The sequence below is a fragment of the Perna viridis genome, chromosome 15 (assembly GCF_037379345.1).
Source record: "Perna viridis isolate PV_CMFRI_1.1 ecotype Kerala chromosome 15, ASM3737934v1, whole genome shotgun sequence".
Taxonomy (NCBI): Eukaryota; Metazoa; Mollusca; class Bivalvia; order Mytilida; family Mytilidae; genus Perna; species Perna viridis.
The window spans coordinates 15,816,427-15,832,723 of NC_142459.1; the positions used below are offsets into that span (position 1 = coordinate 15,816,427).

The 16,297-nt window shown below is 34.2% G+C and overlaps 1 protein-coding gene across 1 annotated transcript; it reads right to left on the reverse strand.

Moving 5' to 3' along the window:
* Nucleotides 1-272: 272 nt before the first annotated feature.
* Nucleotides 273-12,397, reverse strand: LOC148597136 (uncharacterized). Its single transcript, XM_088563670.1, has 2 exons — nt 12,290-12,397; nt 273-1,921 (listed from the first exon to the last, which is right to left on the reverse strand). The coding sequence occupies exons 1-2, from the start codon at nt 12,371-12,373 to the stop codon at nt 1,265-1,267; spliced, it is 741 nt and encodes a 246-aa protein (XP_088419796.1). The 5' UTR covers nt 12,374-12,397; the 3' UTR covers nt 273-1,264.
* Between the last annotated feature and the right edge of the window lie 3,900 nt (nt 12,398-16,297).

The following is a 16,297-nucleotide window of genomic DNA, read 5'->3' on the forward strand; positions in this document are numbered from 1 at the left end:
AACGTATTTTAACACACGCTGCATGTGCGTCTGCGATAAACGTTGAAGCAATCATTTCCTAACTGCATATGTCCTTTCGACAGAACGATTTTAACCTTTTTATGTTTCAGAGCATCTACATATATATATTAGTATGTAAAAACGCATATTCATTGACGTTCCTCAAATAGCAATTTGATTTTCATGCTTGTTATATCTGACTGAACTTTATTTTTTATCTGTTTTTTATATATAAAATCCAAAATATTGTGGTTGGACTAACATCCCAAATTATTCTACTGTCAAAATAAATACATACAATATTTCAAAACTCTACTTTGTAAGTTATATAGTTAGTCAATAAATTCCTTTATATCCATCTCTACGTGTCCTCCGGCATTCAATGTGGCAAAAAGTGCACGTATTTCTTATATTATTTATCATGCAAATATTGAATCAATTTCTATCAATCAAATTTACTAGAGCAACTATTTCATCATTAAGGGCGCTACAATGTAGAGTAGCAGATCAAAGGGATTGGTACCAAGAGGGGTTCCAGAAAAAGGGGTGACAATGCTATTATTTTGTTCACTTGGGGTAGCCAGGCAATTTTTTAATCTTTTTTGCCTGAATTTTGGGCGAAATTAACAAAATGTTTCATCAAAAGAGGTGTGGGTCGACCCCAAAGAACCCCCTGTTAGATCTGCCATTGACGTACTGCACTGTATTACATGTAATAAACAGACTTTACCAAAAAAAAATAGTTGGTATTCCACGATACAAAAATATGGAATGCAGTAAAAATAATTAAATGTATTTAGTCTATACAGTATAGTTACTATATTTTATACGAGAACACATCGTAGTCAGAAGCCCTATAAAACGCTGCTTCTTTCTAACAATATGTTTTGTATTCGACACCTGTATTTACATGTACCAACAAAGTTCAAAGTTCATTCATTAGTTGGAGTCTGATCCTTAAAACGTAATTAAGGCATGTACAGTGAAAAAAAGGTCACTGCACCAGTCTATTCAGTCAAACTAAAACAATTCAGCGGTCTATACGTAAATCCTGAATGTGCTTAAACACCATTACTTTTCATCTTCATCACGAATCCTCTACCACGCCTTTCCACACTAAACCAGAAGTCGTGTCTTGGTCAATAAAGCTCTTCCTCAAAACCAATCAAAATATTGGATCTTGCAACGTTATGACGCTAAACAAAAGACTACAGTTTGTAGACTCTGACAAACATCTCTTAAAATAAGAACTTCTTGGCTGTTTTTAGGGTACCTCATGAGGATCTTCGATCGGAGTATTTTTTGTTGTTCCAGTAGGTTTCTTCCTTGTGTCAATAACAATTTGAGTTTGGCCACCTGGTCCCTTAACTTCAGATATTGTAAAGGAACCAGACGATTCAATTGTTATAGAATCCTGCTGTTTGGGCTTTGAAAGACTTATATCAAAATTTGGCATCATTGGTTGTGGTTTAAATAGTGTTCTTGGATCGATAAAATCAGCTCCTCTGGCAGACGGATTCTGAGTGTATCGGCCGTTCATGTCCAAAAGCTGTTTCCGTAATAGATTGATCAGTATCTGTCTAGTTAGTATCTGCTGTTGTATAAGTCTGTTCATAGAATGTGATATTGGAGCCATTCGGGTAGAGCTGGTGTCCGTAGGTCCGTTATTCATATTCACGTTATGATTAATATTTAAGTTGTTGTTAATGTTTCTGTTAATGTTAGAATTTCTATGAATAATTGGTGCGATCCGCTGCATGTTCATTAGAAGCATGTTTGAGCTTCCACCCCTGTTATAAAATTTCCTGGCACCATTTTGAAAACCAACTTGTGAAAAAGTTTCTGTTCTTTGCTGACGAGGAGACGGTGTTGTTGCTCCGTTACTTATAGAGTGATGGTTAGTCCTACCACGGCTACCTATCTGCAGAATACAATTTTAGAGAACTCGTTATCTTATAATAATGAAAACATTACAAAGAAATGAAAAATGGTTATACTTAACTTGGACAGAAATATATCAGGTATTCTCGTGGGAACAAATACACCAACAACTGTCATTTATTATTATACAGAGAAATTAGAAGCACTCTATTCTCCATAGAAAACTTTGTCACAAAACAAAAAAAAAAAAAAAGCCAAATGGATCGAGTCGTGTTACTGATAATAAACTCTTATTCCAAACGTTCGCAACATCAACAATCTTGATTTAACATTTGTTCGTTTTTCTTTTTTTGTTTTGTTTTGTTTTGTTTTGTATTTGTTTGTGTTTTACCTGACTACTTGGACGCAGTAATGGTAGATATATTTAATATCATTTGAGTTTTTATTTTGTTTTTTGCTTTTTGTTTTTGTTTCTTTGTGTGTATGTCAAAAAATACATTGCTTTGTCGTGTCTCCAATCAACTCATTCAAAACAAATCAAGCAAATAAAAAAGAAACTAAACAAATAATTTCATAATTCCTCATAACGGTGAATTTCAGCTGTGAACTTATATGTAGAATCACTGTGCCTCTTATGTCTTACGACATGAAGAATTTCAATAACGCAAATAGCGCAAATACCGAGAGATATTGGACATGAGATATGTGTTTACGGTCACCCAACCGACCCTAATTTCATTGCCGCGACCCTAACTTCCCGCCTTTTCCGTCACCGGTACCGGTATTTATCGTATTAAACAACAATGGTGGCCTCCAGTGCCAGCACTGCCAGCAATTTAAAAAGAAAACTAGTTGATAGACAAGCATGTGCACCATTACAGTGTCTTATGTTTCTCTCTATGTAGGTTTTTAGTCAAGAAATTACAATTGAACCCACCCGCCCACCCACCCCCCAAACAAAAAAATAATTTTAAAAAAATCGACCAACCGACCCTTTTTTCAGCATGTGACTGTAAACACACATATTTTGTTTTTACCTTACATCCAGTTTCAGATAAGTAACATATCGATAAGGCCTCACCACTTTATATATTTGACACCTGCTTAGTATTACAAAGCTTTTTCAAAACGAGGCAAACTTTCGAATACAGAAACGGATTTTCAGATAGCCACTTTAGCAAGATATTTTTAAACTATATCCGAAATAGTATCCATAACTTTGCGATTATATTCACGTACTTCATTGTACTACAGTATCCATGTACTAGTGCCCCGTGCAGGTCCGCGTGTCAAAAGAATAGGCCTGCAGCAGCGCTAAGCTTGTCGTAAAAGGCGACTAAATAGTGCTCAGAAACCTAGTCGGGGGCTAGGCGCTCTGTTCACAGAGCAACTGGGTTGTGTGCCCCAGGTTGTGAAATGGTGTACCCCTGACGTTTTACATGCTGGGGTTGTCGAGCTATAATACAGAAAACCTGACCGCAAACCATAGTGGTGCGCCGTGTTGGGAAAGATGCCACGTACCTCGTACCTTAAAGAACCCTGCTGTGGTATTCCATAGGAGTAGGAACCTTTGCACTCTGCAACAGGAGGCTAAATTGCCGGACCCTACCCATCCCTCCCTTTTATCTTGTGGCAATCAAAATTTGTGGACCCTATTATCCTTGTGTCCCATCCCTTTTCTCATTTCATCATCATTTCATGTTCATCATCTGAATATAGCTGAAATATTGCTGCTCGGGCGATAAACCCCAACAATCAATCAATCAATCCATGTACTAGATCTTGAATTTTGACATATTTGAACTGTCTCTTCATTTTTGACGCTTCGGTATTTTTATCCAATATTTTTTAAAGAAATTTGACATTTTGAAGAAATTTGACGAATTTTTATTTTAACACAATACATAAAATAGATACAATAAAATTGATTTTGGAGATTTATGGTACAAACAGCAAAATTACATCTTCAAAATGATGTAGCCGATTTAGAAAAAATAGTTTATACTGTTCAATTGGTAAGATATGACGTAACAATTCCAATTTTCTGTTATGAAGTCATTACATATGACATATTTGACACTTACAATATTTTTTTTCTAACTGCCTGTTTCTTACAAGGACGAGTACATATTTAACTACTAAACTATGAAGACCTGGTCAAGCTTAACACCTATAAAATACTTGTATCCATACGTCAGATAACATGTCATTTTTATAGCCGACAATATTGTAGGTTTCGGTCCAAAGTACGACATCTATCTCGCTTTATACCCTTTGACCTTAAAGACGCTCTTCCATGGAAATGGAAGTCACCTGATCGCAACTCTATTTCCTGATTGGCCAAATACTGATAATTTAGTTGCGTTCGAAAAAACTGTATCGAAAATTAAAATTGCGTGCCATGTGTCATTTCCTGAATGAAATGTAGAAAATTATAAGTAAAAAGAATTAATTTTACTGCATCGATTATCTTTATTCTTAAAGGTAGTACTTGTTTCCGATAATGTTATGTTTAAGCAAAAATATATAATTCATTATAGCCTGGGACGTCCTTTGTTTCATGGACCCCCTATTGGAACCACTCTTTTTTTCAAAATCTCTGGATCCGGCCCTGACAAATACCGCTGGTAGTTCCAAAGGGGTGGGTGTGGTCATGCTCCAAAAGTTTGGTTGCAATATATAAGGAAAACACTGTAAAAATTCCATTTTCGAAATTTTGAGATCCACGACTAAATACACATGTACCCCTGAATCCTAAATGTTTGAAGTCAGTAAGTTTTATAAATCCTGAGCTGTCCATATAATACATGTATACAAATTTTAACAGAACATTACCTGTATTTTATAGTTTAACGCATTGTATTAAAACGTGAAATGACTTTGTTGAGCAGAGCTTAGATTGCTAACTGGTAACCCGAAAGACCAAGGGACAGACATTTTAACCTGTTACTGTATATAGCTAATTAGTTAGAAGGCATATAAAAACGATCATAATTACGTGAGAAATTGAGCCCAAAAGAGTACGTACATGCAAATCATTGAGATGCAACTGTGAATCTGCATCAATTGAAAGTGATACTTCATAACTGATAATTCTGGTTTAATTGACGATTTTACATCTGTCTACACATGGCTTTGAGTAATGAAATGCATACAAAAATCGAAACGTTAAATAAAACAAACATTACCATAACGCGTAAAGAACTACCAAAAAAAGTTAGACATGTTTATTCTTGTTTATGGTGACCGAGTCATCTAAGAATGAATATGCATGAATTCTTCTTGAATAATAAGTAAGTTGATGGCATTTAAGTGTGAGACTCTATAGATTAAGGCAGTGAGTGAAGCATGAAATTAATTCGGAGAATCGCTGTTATCCTTCAAATGAATAGATGATTTTTATTCTTTCTTATTTTTAAAAAAAAAATTTTGAGAATATATTTATGCGTAGCATTTTGAGAAAGAAACAATTAAAAGGATATTTTTAAATGTGAATACGGCATAATGATATTCGAACGAAATGTAAATGTAGTGACGGATCCGGAAATTCCAAAAAAGTGGGCTCCAGTGATTTTAAGTTTTTTTTCTCTTTATATAGTCAACCAAATTTTCGAGCATAAGAGTGCTCCCCCAGGATTCTCCTGGACCCGGCAATATCGAAATTTCTTTTCAAATGAGTCAAATATAATTTTACCTAATACAGTCCACTGGAATTGTATTTTCCGATTATTTCTAATGCAGGTATTCTAGATTAATACCCCATTTAAATTTATATTTGTGGAAATTCATTATCAATCATAAAATAAGATTGATTGATTGATTGTTGGGGTTTAACGCCCGAGCAGCAATATTTCAGTATAAACTTTTTTTCTAAATCGGCTACATCATTTTGAAGATGTAATTTGCTGTTTGTACCATAAATCTCCAAAATCAATTTTATTGTATCTATTTTATGTATTGTGTTAACAATTCGTCAAATTTCTTCAAAATGTCAAATTTCTTTAAAAATATTGGATAAAAATACCGAAGCGTCAAAACTGAAGAGACAGTTCAAATATGTCAAAATTCAAGAACTAGTACATGGATTGATTGATTGATTGTTGGGGTTTAACGCCCGAGCAGCAATATTTCAGCTATATTCAGGCGATGAACATGAAATAGATGATAAAATGAACATGAAATGATGATGATGATGATGATGATGAAATGAAAAATGGAATAGGACACAAGGATAATAGGGTCGACAAATTTTGATTGCCACTAGAAAAAGGAAGGAATGTGTAGGGTCGGGCAGTTTAGCCTCCTATGGCGGTGTGCAAAGGTTCCTAATCCTATTGAATACCACAGCAGGGTTCTTTAACGTTCGAGGAACGCAGCATCTTTCCCAATACGGTGCACAACTATGGTTTGCGGTCAGGTTTTTCGTATTATAGCCCGACAACCCCAGCATGTAACACGCCAGGGGTACCCCATTCCACCACCTGGGGCACACAACCCAGTTGCTCTGTGAGCAGAGCGCCAGCCCCCAGCTAGGTTTCTGAGCACTATTTAGTCGCCTTTTACGACAAGCTTAGAGCTGCTGCAGGCCTATTCTTTTGACACGCTGACCTGCACGGTACCATAGAATAAAACACTTTGCTATGTAGAAATAAAATGTGTATAGGATGAATCTCGTCTATCTAAGGGTCCGGCTACATTTGTAAGAGTCCCGTTACAATCTTAAAATTAAAAATAAGCCAATCAGAACGAAGCACTTGCAATTTGGTAACATCCTCTGAAAAAACAGTTTACCGTTAACTATTGTTCTGAGCATGCGATGTTGTTATAGTTTTTTTTTTCAAAATTTCAAAAAGTTTAAAAAGTAACAAAAAGGCCATAACGTGCGTACCTCAATTGATGCACGCGTACAAATATAGATCCACATGACTCTACAAAAGCCAAGGAGGGTGAACCCACGCTCTAAGAAACGGAGAAAAGAAAAAATTAAAAAAAAAACAAACAAGGAAACCATTTCAATGACGTTGCCAAGGACACCAGGCATTTCAATGACGTTTTCCGTGGCAGTCATTGCCAAGCACACCAGGCATTTTGTACCTGATTTTTGCCAAGGGTAAAAACGAACAAGACTAGAGCCGTGACAATTTTGCACGATTTCACATAAACCTGTCCATAATCAATAAGACAAAATATCAGAAAGTTACAAAAAATACACACTTAATTCAGAAAATGTAAAGTATGTTCGGTATTTATTAGTATTCAATTCGTTATGGAACATACGGTAATCATTCCTAAAAATACAGTAAAATATTCCCTTTTTAGCATAAGGAAAAAAAAACACATTCATTTCAATGGTCAGGTATTACAACAGGCAATAAGTGCATTTGTATAATGAAGTCCTGAGCACGAACAAATATATATCTCCATGTATGCACAGACACTTGGGACCAGGATTTGTTTTTTTTTTTATCTAAAAATATCATTAAATCATTTTGTTTCCAGATTTGAGTTACTATGTGTGCACATGTCCACTTGCTATGTACTTCTCTATCTGAAAACTGAGCGTCGCATAAACAGTATTAAATAGCAAGCGCACATAATAACTTAAATATGGAAATAAAATGATTTAATGATATTTTTTAGATTAAAAAAAATCCTGTTGTCCTTTTCACAAAAAAGTCGTAAGAGTAAAATTAGTCGTAAGTTGTGACGTCACAATACTTAACTTTATTATGACATCATAACTTACGACTAGTTTTACTCTTACGGTTTTTTGTGAAAAGGTCCCAAGTGCCTGTGCATGTATGTGGAAAGCGTAAACTACACAATGTACACGTATGTCCAAGATTGTTATTTTTGTGCATGTATCAATATTTAGTTAGACATGTACAAGGCTTTGTAATAATCAGGCAAAACCTGAAACATGCATGTCACCGATCTTTAAAAATAATTTCCCTCAAGGAAGTCTTCACCACTCCGAATATTCAACTTTTTTATCTCTACATCACTACATATATTAGGAAAAATATCAAAGTGAAACTTGTCTAAACTGAACCCTACAAATCCGGACAATTCTGTAATCCGGACACTTTTAAAGGTCTATTTATACCAATGTAAGTAGCCCTCCAGCTAGGAAGCATGAACAATATGATTAATGGTTGGAAAGCCTACATAAAATGTACATGATATAACAATGTACATGTATTTTTATTTTTAATACTTTTTAGATTTTTTATAGAAAACAGAAATTAATTATGTGGCTTTTCTTTCATAGGATATATGAATTACAAGGAATGAACTATATAATTCAAAATTAAGGGAGATATCTCTGCAAATGATCGACAATGAAATACAACAGAAACGGAATTTTCAATGTGGATTATCTCCTACGTTCAGACAGATTGGAATGAACGATGTTACATTTCATTATAAAGACCCATAAAACAATTTAATAACAAAAATAATGTATAGTCTTTTTTGCATGTATCACATATTACAGAATTTGCATGATTCTTACAAAGACAGATACTTAAATGTACTTTGAACTTTGGTAAACCGAACCAATTTTTAAAGTCTGAAAAGTTTTTTTTCTGTTCAGATATATTTCACTTGACCATGTAAGAAAATTGAGGTTTTGATCCTGGAATGTTTTCCAGTATACTTCAAATGTAATTACATGTATAACTCATTTTACCAAACAGCGGCAAAAAATACCAAAAATTCAGAAATATCAAAATTAAAATACACGACAAAAACGTGAAAACATTGAACAAAGACAATATGCTTGAACAATGAAGCTAACATAATCCTCCAGGAACTATAACCAAAAAGTGATTTGTGCATAGACTATATACTTTCCTCAGTAACATTAACACTACGAATGGTTATATACCGGATATTCATGCGATTTTCGTGAAATATGAACTAGGTGAATACTTTGTTAACTATGTTAGTCTCAAAGTTTTTCCCAATAAGCATGAATGGAAGAGAATAGTGCAGGATAGTGTTTGGAACTATGTCACCGGCGAACGAACAATACGAATGAAAAACAGTCATGACTTCAAACGTTTTATCGGGGTGTGTGAATCAGAACAGAAGTTGGAAGATTGCAAAAAGTGTCCCAGAGCTACATAACGCTTTCTCCTTAGCCAAAATTGTGACATGTATACCACAAACAGACTCAAAAATTTGTTAAAATGTAACTCTGAATACAAGGACACAATAGAACACTTTACGCTTCCCTGTGAATGTAATTAAGAATTATGGGATCACTTTTGGACGACAATACTTTCGGAATTCAGACCTTCCTCCTTGGTGGACTGTACAACAAAACCCCTGATGAACTTCTACATATTATGATGGGACGTACTGCTGGTACACTTGAAAATCGTCCAGAAATTGAACAATCCTTAAAAGAATTCTCTAACCTGTGTGCAAATTTTATCAGTAATGTATCAAAAAAACTTTTTAAGCCGATTTAACTAACAAGTAATGCTTCAAACGTTTTCATGTTTATTTTTTCTTCTCTATTTTCCATAGCTGTTTAATTTTGTCGTGTATTATATTTTGCTTTTCTATTGTTGAATGTATATCTCTGTAAAAGAGGAATTAAAGTTTGATGATAATGATGATGATGATGATGATGATGATGTTCGATTACATATTTAAAGCTTAAGGTAAGAAAAACACGACAGCATAAAAACTGAAGCACTTGTAATATAAATGGGAGTGACATAAGGGTATCCTGGAAGGGTAAGCATGTCCTGCTCCGCCAGCGCCACCCGTCATTTTGCAAGTTGGCATCAATTTCGGTTGGTAGTCTTTTAAGTATAGTTTCTCTGTCTAAGAACCAGGCAAAATGTGAATAAGGTGAGGCAGAAAACAACCGCAGAGATAGTATTGCATATCCAAGTCTTGATACCTCATAACCTCCAGAAATTACTATCAAAGTGTATGTAACATTTGCATTTTTTAGATAAAGTTAGGTCAATGCACTATGGAAAAATGGCAGGAAAATTTTCCCACACTTTCCCCCTACATCAGCAGTCAAATCGTATCGAATATCTAAGTCAATGATGCTTAAGGGTAAATTTAGATAGCTTTTCAATTGTTTTTGTTTTAGATGTATTGCATATATTTGTGGCTAAAAGACTAAACTGAAAATAAAGGGTTTGCCACCCAATGCCTGATTCTTAAAGAGAATGGTACTTTAGACGTGTATTTCGTTTCGTCTATGAAGCGGTCAATCAAATTGTGATGATCGTCCGTGAAACTTCTGTACTTAAAAGCTTATTTGAAAAAAAATATATATTACAAACATGTTCTTGTCATTACTTTCAAAGTGATGCATTATTTTATACGATTTTTCTAAGCATAGTGTCCTCTCTTCGAAAAGAGGAGGTCGTGAGGTCGCCCCAACCGAATCTCACCCAAGATTTAATGTTGGTACCCACTGCTTCCCCTGCCGTCAATCACGCGGCATTTCTGGGGGTAGAGTAACGACTGGTAGACTCGGAGCCATAATGTGCAATCTATTGCTTATGTGAGCTAGCTAAAAAAACATCAAGCTCAGCGTCTTGGACAAATAGAAAGTAGGGTCTGTTCGATTAATTAACCGTGCTTGTATTGAAATGCATGAGATATTTGCCATATGACGTTAAAACCATAATCAATCAATTAAAACCACTGCTTAACTCTTACAGAGACAGTATATGTCTTTATAATAATCAGGCAGGTGGTTGATACAACTAGAATATTTTGCGGATTGTTCATCGTTGAAACGTATCATAAAGAAGATCTTTGAATATTTAAAACATACATGCATAATCAATACTCTACTAAAAGCTATAATTTGGACCTGATAACTATCCTTATGTCCGCTATATTGAGATATATTTCCCGCATTGTCATTTAAGAAATAAACACCTTAATGGCATTCCCGTTAATTTGAGATCTAGTTTCAGTTTGCTGTACAGAAACCACGATTTTCACCTCGACGTTCTGGGACTGACCGGGTAGTTGTTCTCTTCGGCGCTAAATGTCATGTATGAACCGAATCCTGAATGACCCGAGAACCTGTCCTAACCGGATACTTTTTAAAGCCACTTTAGTGCATCATTAGAAAAATGTTTCGAGCCTCGGTAAATCGAACACATATCTAATAAACCGAACCAATATTAAAGTTCAAAAGAGGTTCGCTAAAGGATGTTCGCTGAAGGTCCAAAAGGGGTTCGGTAAAGGATGTTCGCTGAAGGCCCAAAAGGTGTTCGGTAAAGGATGTTCTCTGAAGGTCCAAATGGGGTTCGGTAAAGGATGTTCTCCTAAGGTTCAAAAGGGGTTCGGTAAAGGATGTTCGCATATTTAAGAATAACAAGGATTGCAAAGGGGCGTGAAATCTTCTTAGATCTTTTATGCTAGAACAGTATAAGAAGAAAAATATAGATGGGTCAGTGTGCTCGATTTTGATATATAAGCATTTGAAATTTTGGATACTTCTATTATAAAGAAGTGAAATGCGATTAAGATTATAAGCGACAGTACATAGTTCAGCACAGAATCATGAAGCAAAAATATTTTATCAAAACAAAACGAACAAAACAGAACAAGGCAAAACAAAATAAAACAAAACAGTTATGATAAACAGGCCCAAGCATCGGACCAAAAACAAACAGGTACATGTATTCCCGTGTGTGCCATAATTATCCTACTTAAACGTGACCAACACTGAACATTAAACCATATTACAAAAGGACATGTACACATCGCACCTATTTTGCACAAAGTTATTTAAATTTAAGATTAAATTATCAAGTTATTTTCAATACTTAAGGAGAATTATCATGTAGATATGAGGTGAAAATTTTAGTCTTGATACTCATGTCAAACCCGACATCCCTATAATAGCCAAAAGCTACATTTGTAAACTGAAGTTGAAGATTTGTGCTAGCAAAAGCTTTAAAAATGACTCATGACATTCTCGCAAGCAAAGTTGAAGGTGGTCTATGGGTTTCAGTGAAATCTTTGAAAGCAAAAAGGCGTTCAGAATTAACTGTTAAAATAGAGCTCAAATTTAGCACAGGACAATGTTGTCTGATTAACTCCCCTCCGAACGCTCCTGAAACATGTCTATCCATGAGGCTACTATGTAATGAAAACATATCTACTTAAAAACGGAACGAATGCTTTAGCGAAGCCAAAATATTAATAAACTAGAAATGTACTAGCAAACAATAATTTATATGAAAGATACTAAATTTAGAACATTTGATCAACAAATTCGCTTTTTTTATACGTTTTATCAAGACCAACGCGTATATAAAAATAAAATAAACAATAAACAAACTGAAAACTAACAAAATCCCAACAGAAACACATTTGAGCAAAGAAACAACCGGTAGAAAAGTTAAAATACCTGACTTAGATGTAAACTTAGTATCCTGTGTACAGAGACTGCAATAATAACGTAACATATCAGGGAAGCTGATAAAGGCGACATTCTACAGCTCCTCAACAGTACCAAGCGACATACAGACCGATAGTGGCTTTATGCCAAACTATTCCAGCAAAATAAACATATTTTACGACCAATCGGATTGGTCTTGGCTTTCAGAAAGTGACTACCGGTAAAGGCCGGGTAAATGTTGTTTTTCGTTTCTGAGTCGATCCTTCAAACTTCCTACCGGAGCTGTTGTTTTTTTTCCTAACTTGACTTAGTTATGCAAAATTCATTCGAAGCTAGACAAATATGTTACATACGTATCTTTCTATGCTTTTATGTACCTAAGATGCTTCCTTTTTGTTAGAATTCGATTGTGTTTAAAGTCTTGTTTATATACCTTGTGACAAAATAGTCAATTTTAAGTCAAGTTCTGGTTAAATGCTGTAACAAGAGTGAATCTGTTATTTTAATCAGCGGATAGAATTAAAGACCGGGCGAAGCAAGACAAGAACATTTTTGAGGGAAAGCATTTGTAAAAAAAATATTTTTTTAAACTATAGGGTGATCGTATGCCTGGCGCAACTATCCTTGGTCCGGCACCTTTTGGGATGCAGACATCAACATATTTGAAAACTTTTGCTTAAAAGAGATAAATACAAGCTACAAAATGTATCAGATTATATTAAGCAGTTGTTTTTTTACGAATCTTGTCGATTAAAAAGCCTAGGTGAAAATGTCTTCATGAATTTTAAAATCAATAATCCACGCAATATCTTGTGCACAATGTAATATAAGAAATCTCATATCAATTAATTTGATATTGAAAATTGAGCGTTCAAACTATAAAATATCGTCCGTTTAAGATCAGAATGTATTGTAATTGACCCATAAATTGAAACTCTTACGCTCTTCGAACAATGAATCAAGAAAAAAATAGGCGACAGGCGGCTATATTTTATCACACTATCAAACATGCAAATCGACTATTATATTTCATGATTATACACTTCTGATAGTGGGTAGCAAGTCAGTGATTCAATTTCAATGGCATGAATTCGATTATCCGTATTAAAATATGGAAACGCGCTTTAAATGCCTATTCATGTGTCAAGTCGTTCCGTATATTACCTATGCTTGGCCTATCAGCGACTTTTAAGGTCATACCGTAAGTACCAATAAATCAAAACTACTTATCTGGCCGTAATGACAAGTGTAATGGTCCTCTGTGACAGGTTACACCATTGGTGTAACATTATTGTGTTCATTCAGATACTACTGCCCTATATCTGTAAAGTATTATAAAAAGATGTACTATAACAAGTCCTTGACAGGTTTTCATTTGAAATTTATCACTTCCATTAAAATGTGATTTTTTTTAGTTTAGTGTACATTTAGTCTAAAGTTTATCAGTTACTTTATTTATTTTTTTATGTAATAAATAGCGTCTATCTGAAAAGTCACTTTATATAAATAAATATTTGTGTTCCGTTTCTACTCACAATTTAAAAATTCCGTTTTAACACAAATCACACCAACCAAATAAATAATAACAATAATTGTTGTTGTTGTTGTTGTTGTTGTTGTTATTATTATTATTATTATTATTATTATTATTATAAAAATAATGTAAAGAAACAGTGTACACATGAACTGCAACAAGCTTCAATGAATATTTTCGATTAGTTAGTGATCCAGTTATCTCTATTTATAACTTAATTACAAAAAAAAAAAAACAAAAACAACAAAAAAAAAAAAAAAAAAAAAAAAATTATAGACTCATTTGAAAACATAAACATTCATTTGCACTTGTTTGATAAACTAGGGGAACCTTTACATGTCAGTATGATTAATAATAACAAGTCCGTTATATGAAAAGTTTACACAATAATTATCTTATCAAAGACAAAGGAAATACTGGACAACCTTGGCGAACACCCATTACAAGTTCAATAATGACTTCTAATAGCTGTAGACTTGTTCTACTCTGTTTTCTATAGTTTTTTTCTGACAAGAAAAAACATTTTCACACCGATTCTGGTTAATTAGCACGGAGGTCTTGTATTTCCGAATGACTTGCGTTTTTTTTAACTTTTGTTAACCAACAATTGGTATGTGAATGTTGTGAGGTCAGTGATGGGAAACACAATATGACCAATTAAGTCTACTTTTCACACACTCCAAGTCAGTGGTATATTTGAGAAAAAAAGTAAATGTAGGTAAATTATTCATGATTATACACAATGAAGCATTTTACAGTATGGCAATTCAAATTAATAGATAAAATGTAGAAATGGGTCAAGGAGATCACACACATACAATACTAATCAAACTTATACATGAGGTGGAAAACGACAGGTTAATACGAAACGTTGTATGGCAACTTTATCATTGTGATTTAGTGAATACATTATCTTTATTTAGATACACCCGAACATAGCGTGATAACGGGATCTGGCAAATGTATCTATTTAAATGACAGTTCACATTTCGTAGTCTGACAAGAATTCCAGACAGTCTAGAAAGCAATAATTTAGTATAGGGCTATGCTAGAATTCTGATTTATTACTATATACATTTGAAGAAAAAAAGAGGACATATTTTGAGAACGGAAAATTGGTCTTGTTTACGGGCAGATTAAGAATGTTCGCTGCTCTATTTAAGAAAACACAGATTTCAAAGGGTTGTGAAAGCCTTCAAGATCTTTCATGGTGGAACAATATAATATAGATCAGTGTGCTCGTTTTTAGATATAGACATATAAAATCATAAAATTGTATAAAATTATTTCTCTAGATTTTCATAGGTTTTATCTTAATATCTTTTAAAAACACTGGAGAAATAACAAGGATTCCATAAATAACATTTTAAGGTGTGTCAAATGAAATTATGAAAAAAAAGTGGGGTCATTGGGCAAAAAATACATATGCTATGAAATGGATAAAACCAGATGAGTCCGAAAATCTTACCAAGACCAGCGACATCCTTCAGGGAAAAATGAAATGAATTTCAGCATATATCTCTCAACAAATAAATGTGAGGTAAAACTTTTTGAGTTAAACGTACCGCTGTACCGCTGAATATGAATTTCAGGGGTTGTTCAACACGACGTGACAAAATAGTACAATTATAAATGATATTTCATATTGATAATCTTTGGTGAATGATAGTTAGTTCAAGATCATAAAAAAACAATTATAAACTTTAGTAATGTGTCCTTGTTTAGGTATAAGTTCAAGATGTGCCTTTAATAAAGGGATTATTTTAATTACCACCCAGACACGGCGGGGGGGGGGGGGGTGGGGGTGTCAATAAATGGACAACTTGAATAAATTTTTCCCCAAAATTTCAAGCCCATACCCCTTTCCCCTCGCTCTCAATCGCTCTCAAAATGGTCAATAAATTAATAGCACTTCGCGTTACTTTACATTTTTTATCTCTTAAGGGCATCTCTAGCAACATGCATTTCAGTTTCGGCCTCTCAGATCAATCTGTACAGATACAGGAAATATTACAGTTCCCCACGGATGGTGGGAAAATTTTGCACTAATTCAAAACAAGAAAATGATTGCATTTCCTATCATAGAAAAGCTATGCTTCGATGTTGATAATATAATCGGAGTTATATTTTTTTCGAGGTGGGTTAGGTTCTTGACAGCAACGGTGGAACAGCGGAGATACAAGTACGTATATCTGCATGTTTCCCGAAGTTTTTATGAACATAACATCAACTTCTATAAATAAGTAGAACAAATTAGAAAAAGACTTGAAAAGAATCAGAAAAGATAAATCTATTTTTACTGAAACGTAATCTAAACCTACATTTTTCATTTGTTTGATTGAAGGAAATGATGAATTTTCTCCTTAAGGACATTCACTTTTTGTTACTTCAAGATAAATGACTTGTTTTTTTTCGTCACTATATTGGGGAACCTTAAGGGACATTTAGAAAGTACACGTAAGAACGGTAGAGCTCACACCGCT

Excerpts from the sequence above, each read along its gene's own strand:
- LOC148597136 (XM_088563670.1), bottom strand. The coding sequence starts at position 12,373 with ATGTCGCCTTTATCAGCTTCCCTGATATGTTACGTTATTATTGCAGTC. Across the intron at positions 1,922-12,289 it reads TAAGTTTACATCTAAGTCAG|ATAGGTAGCCGTGGTAGGAC; the intron begins GTATTTTAACTT and ends TGTATTCTGCAG.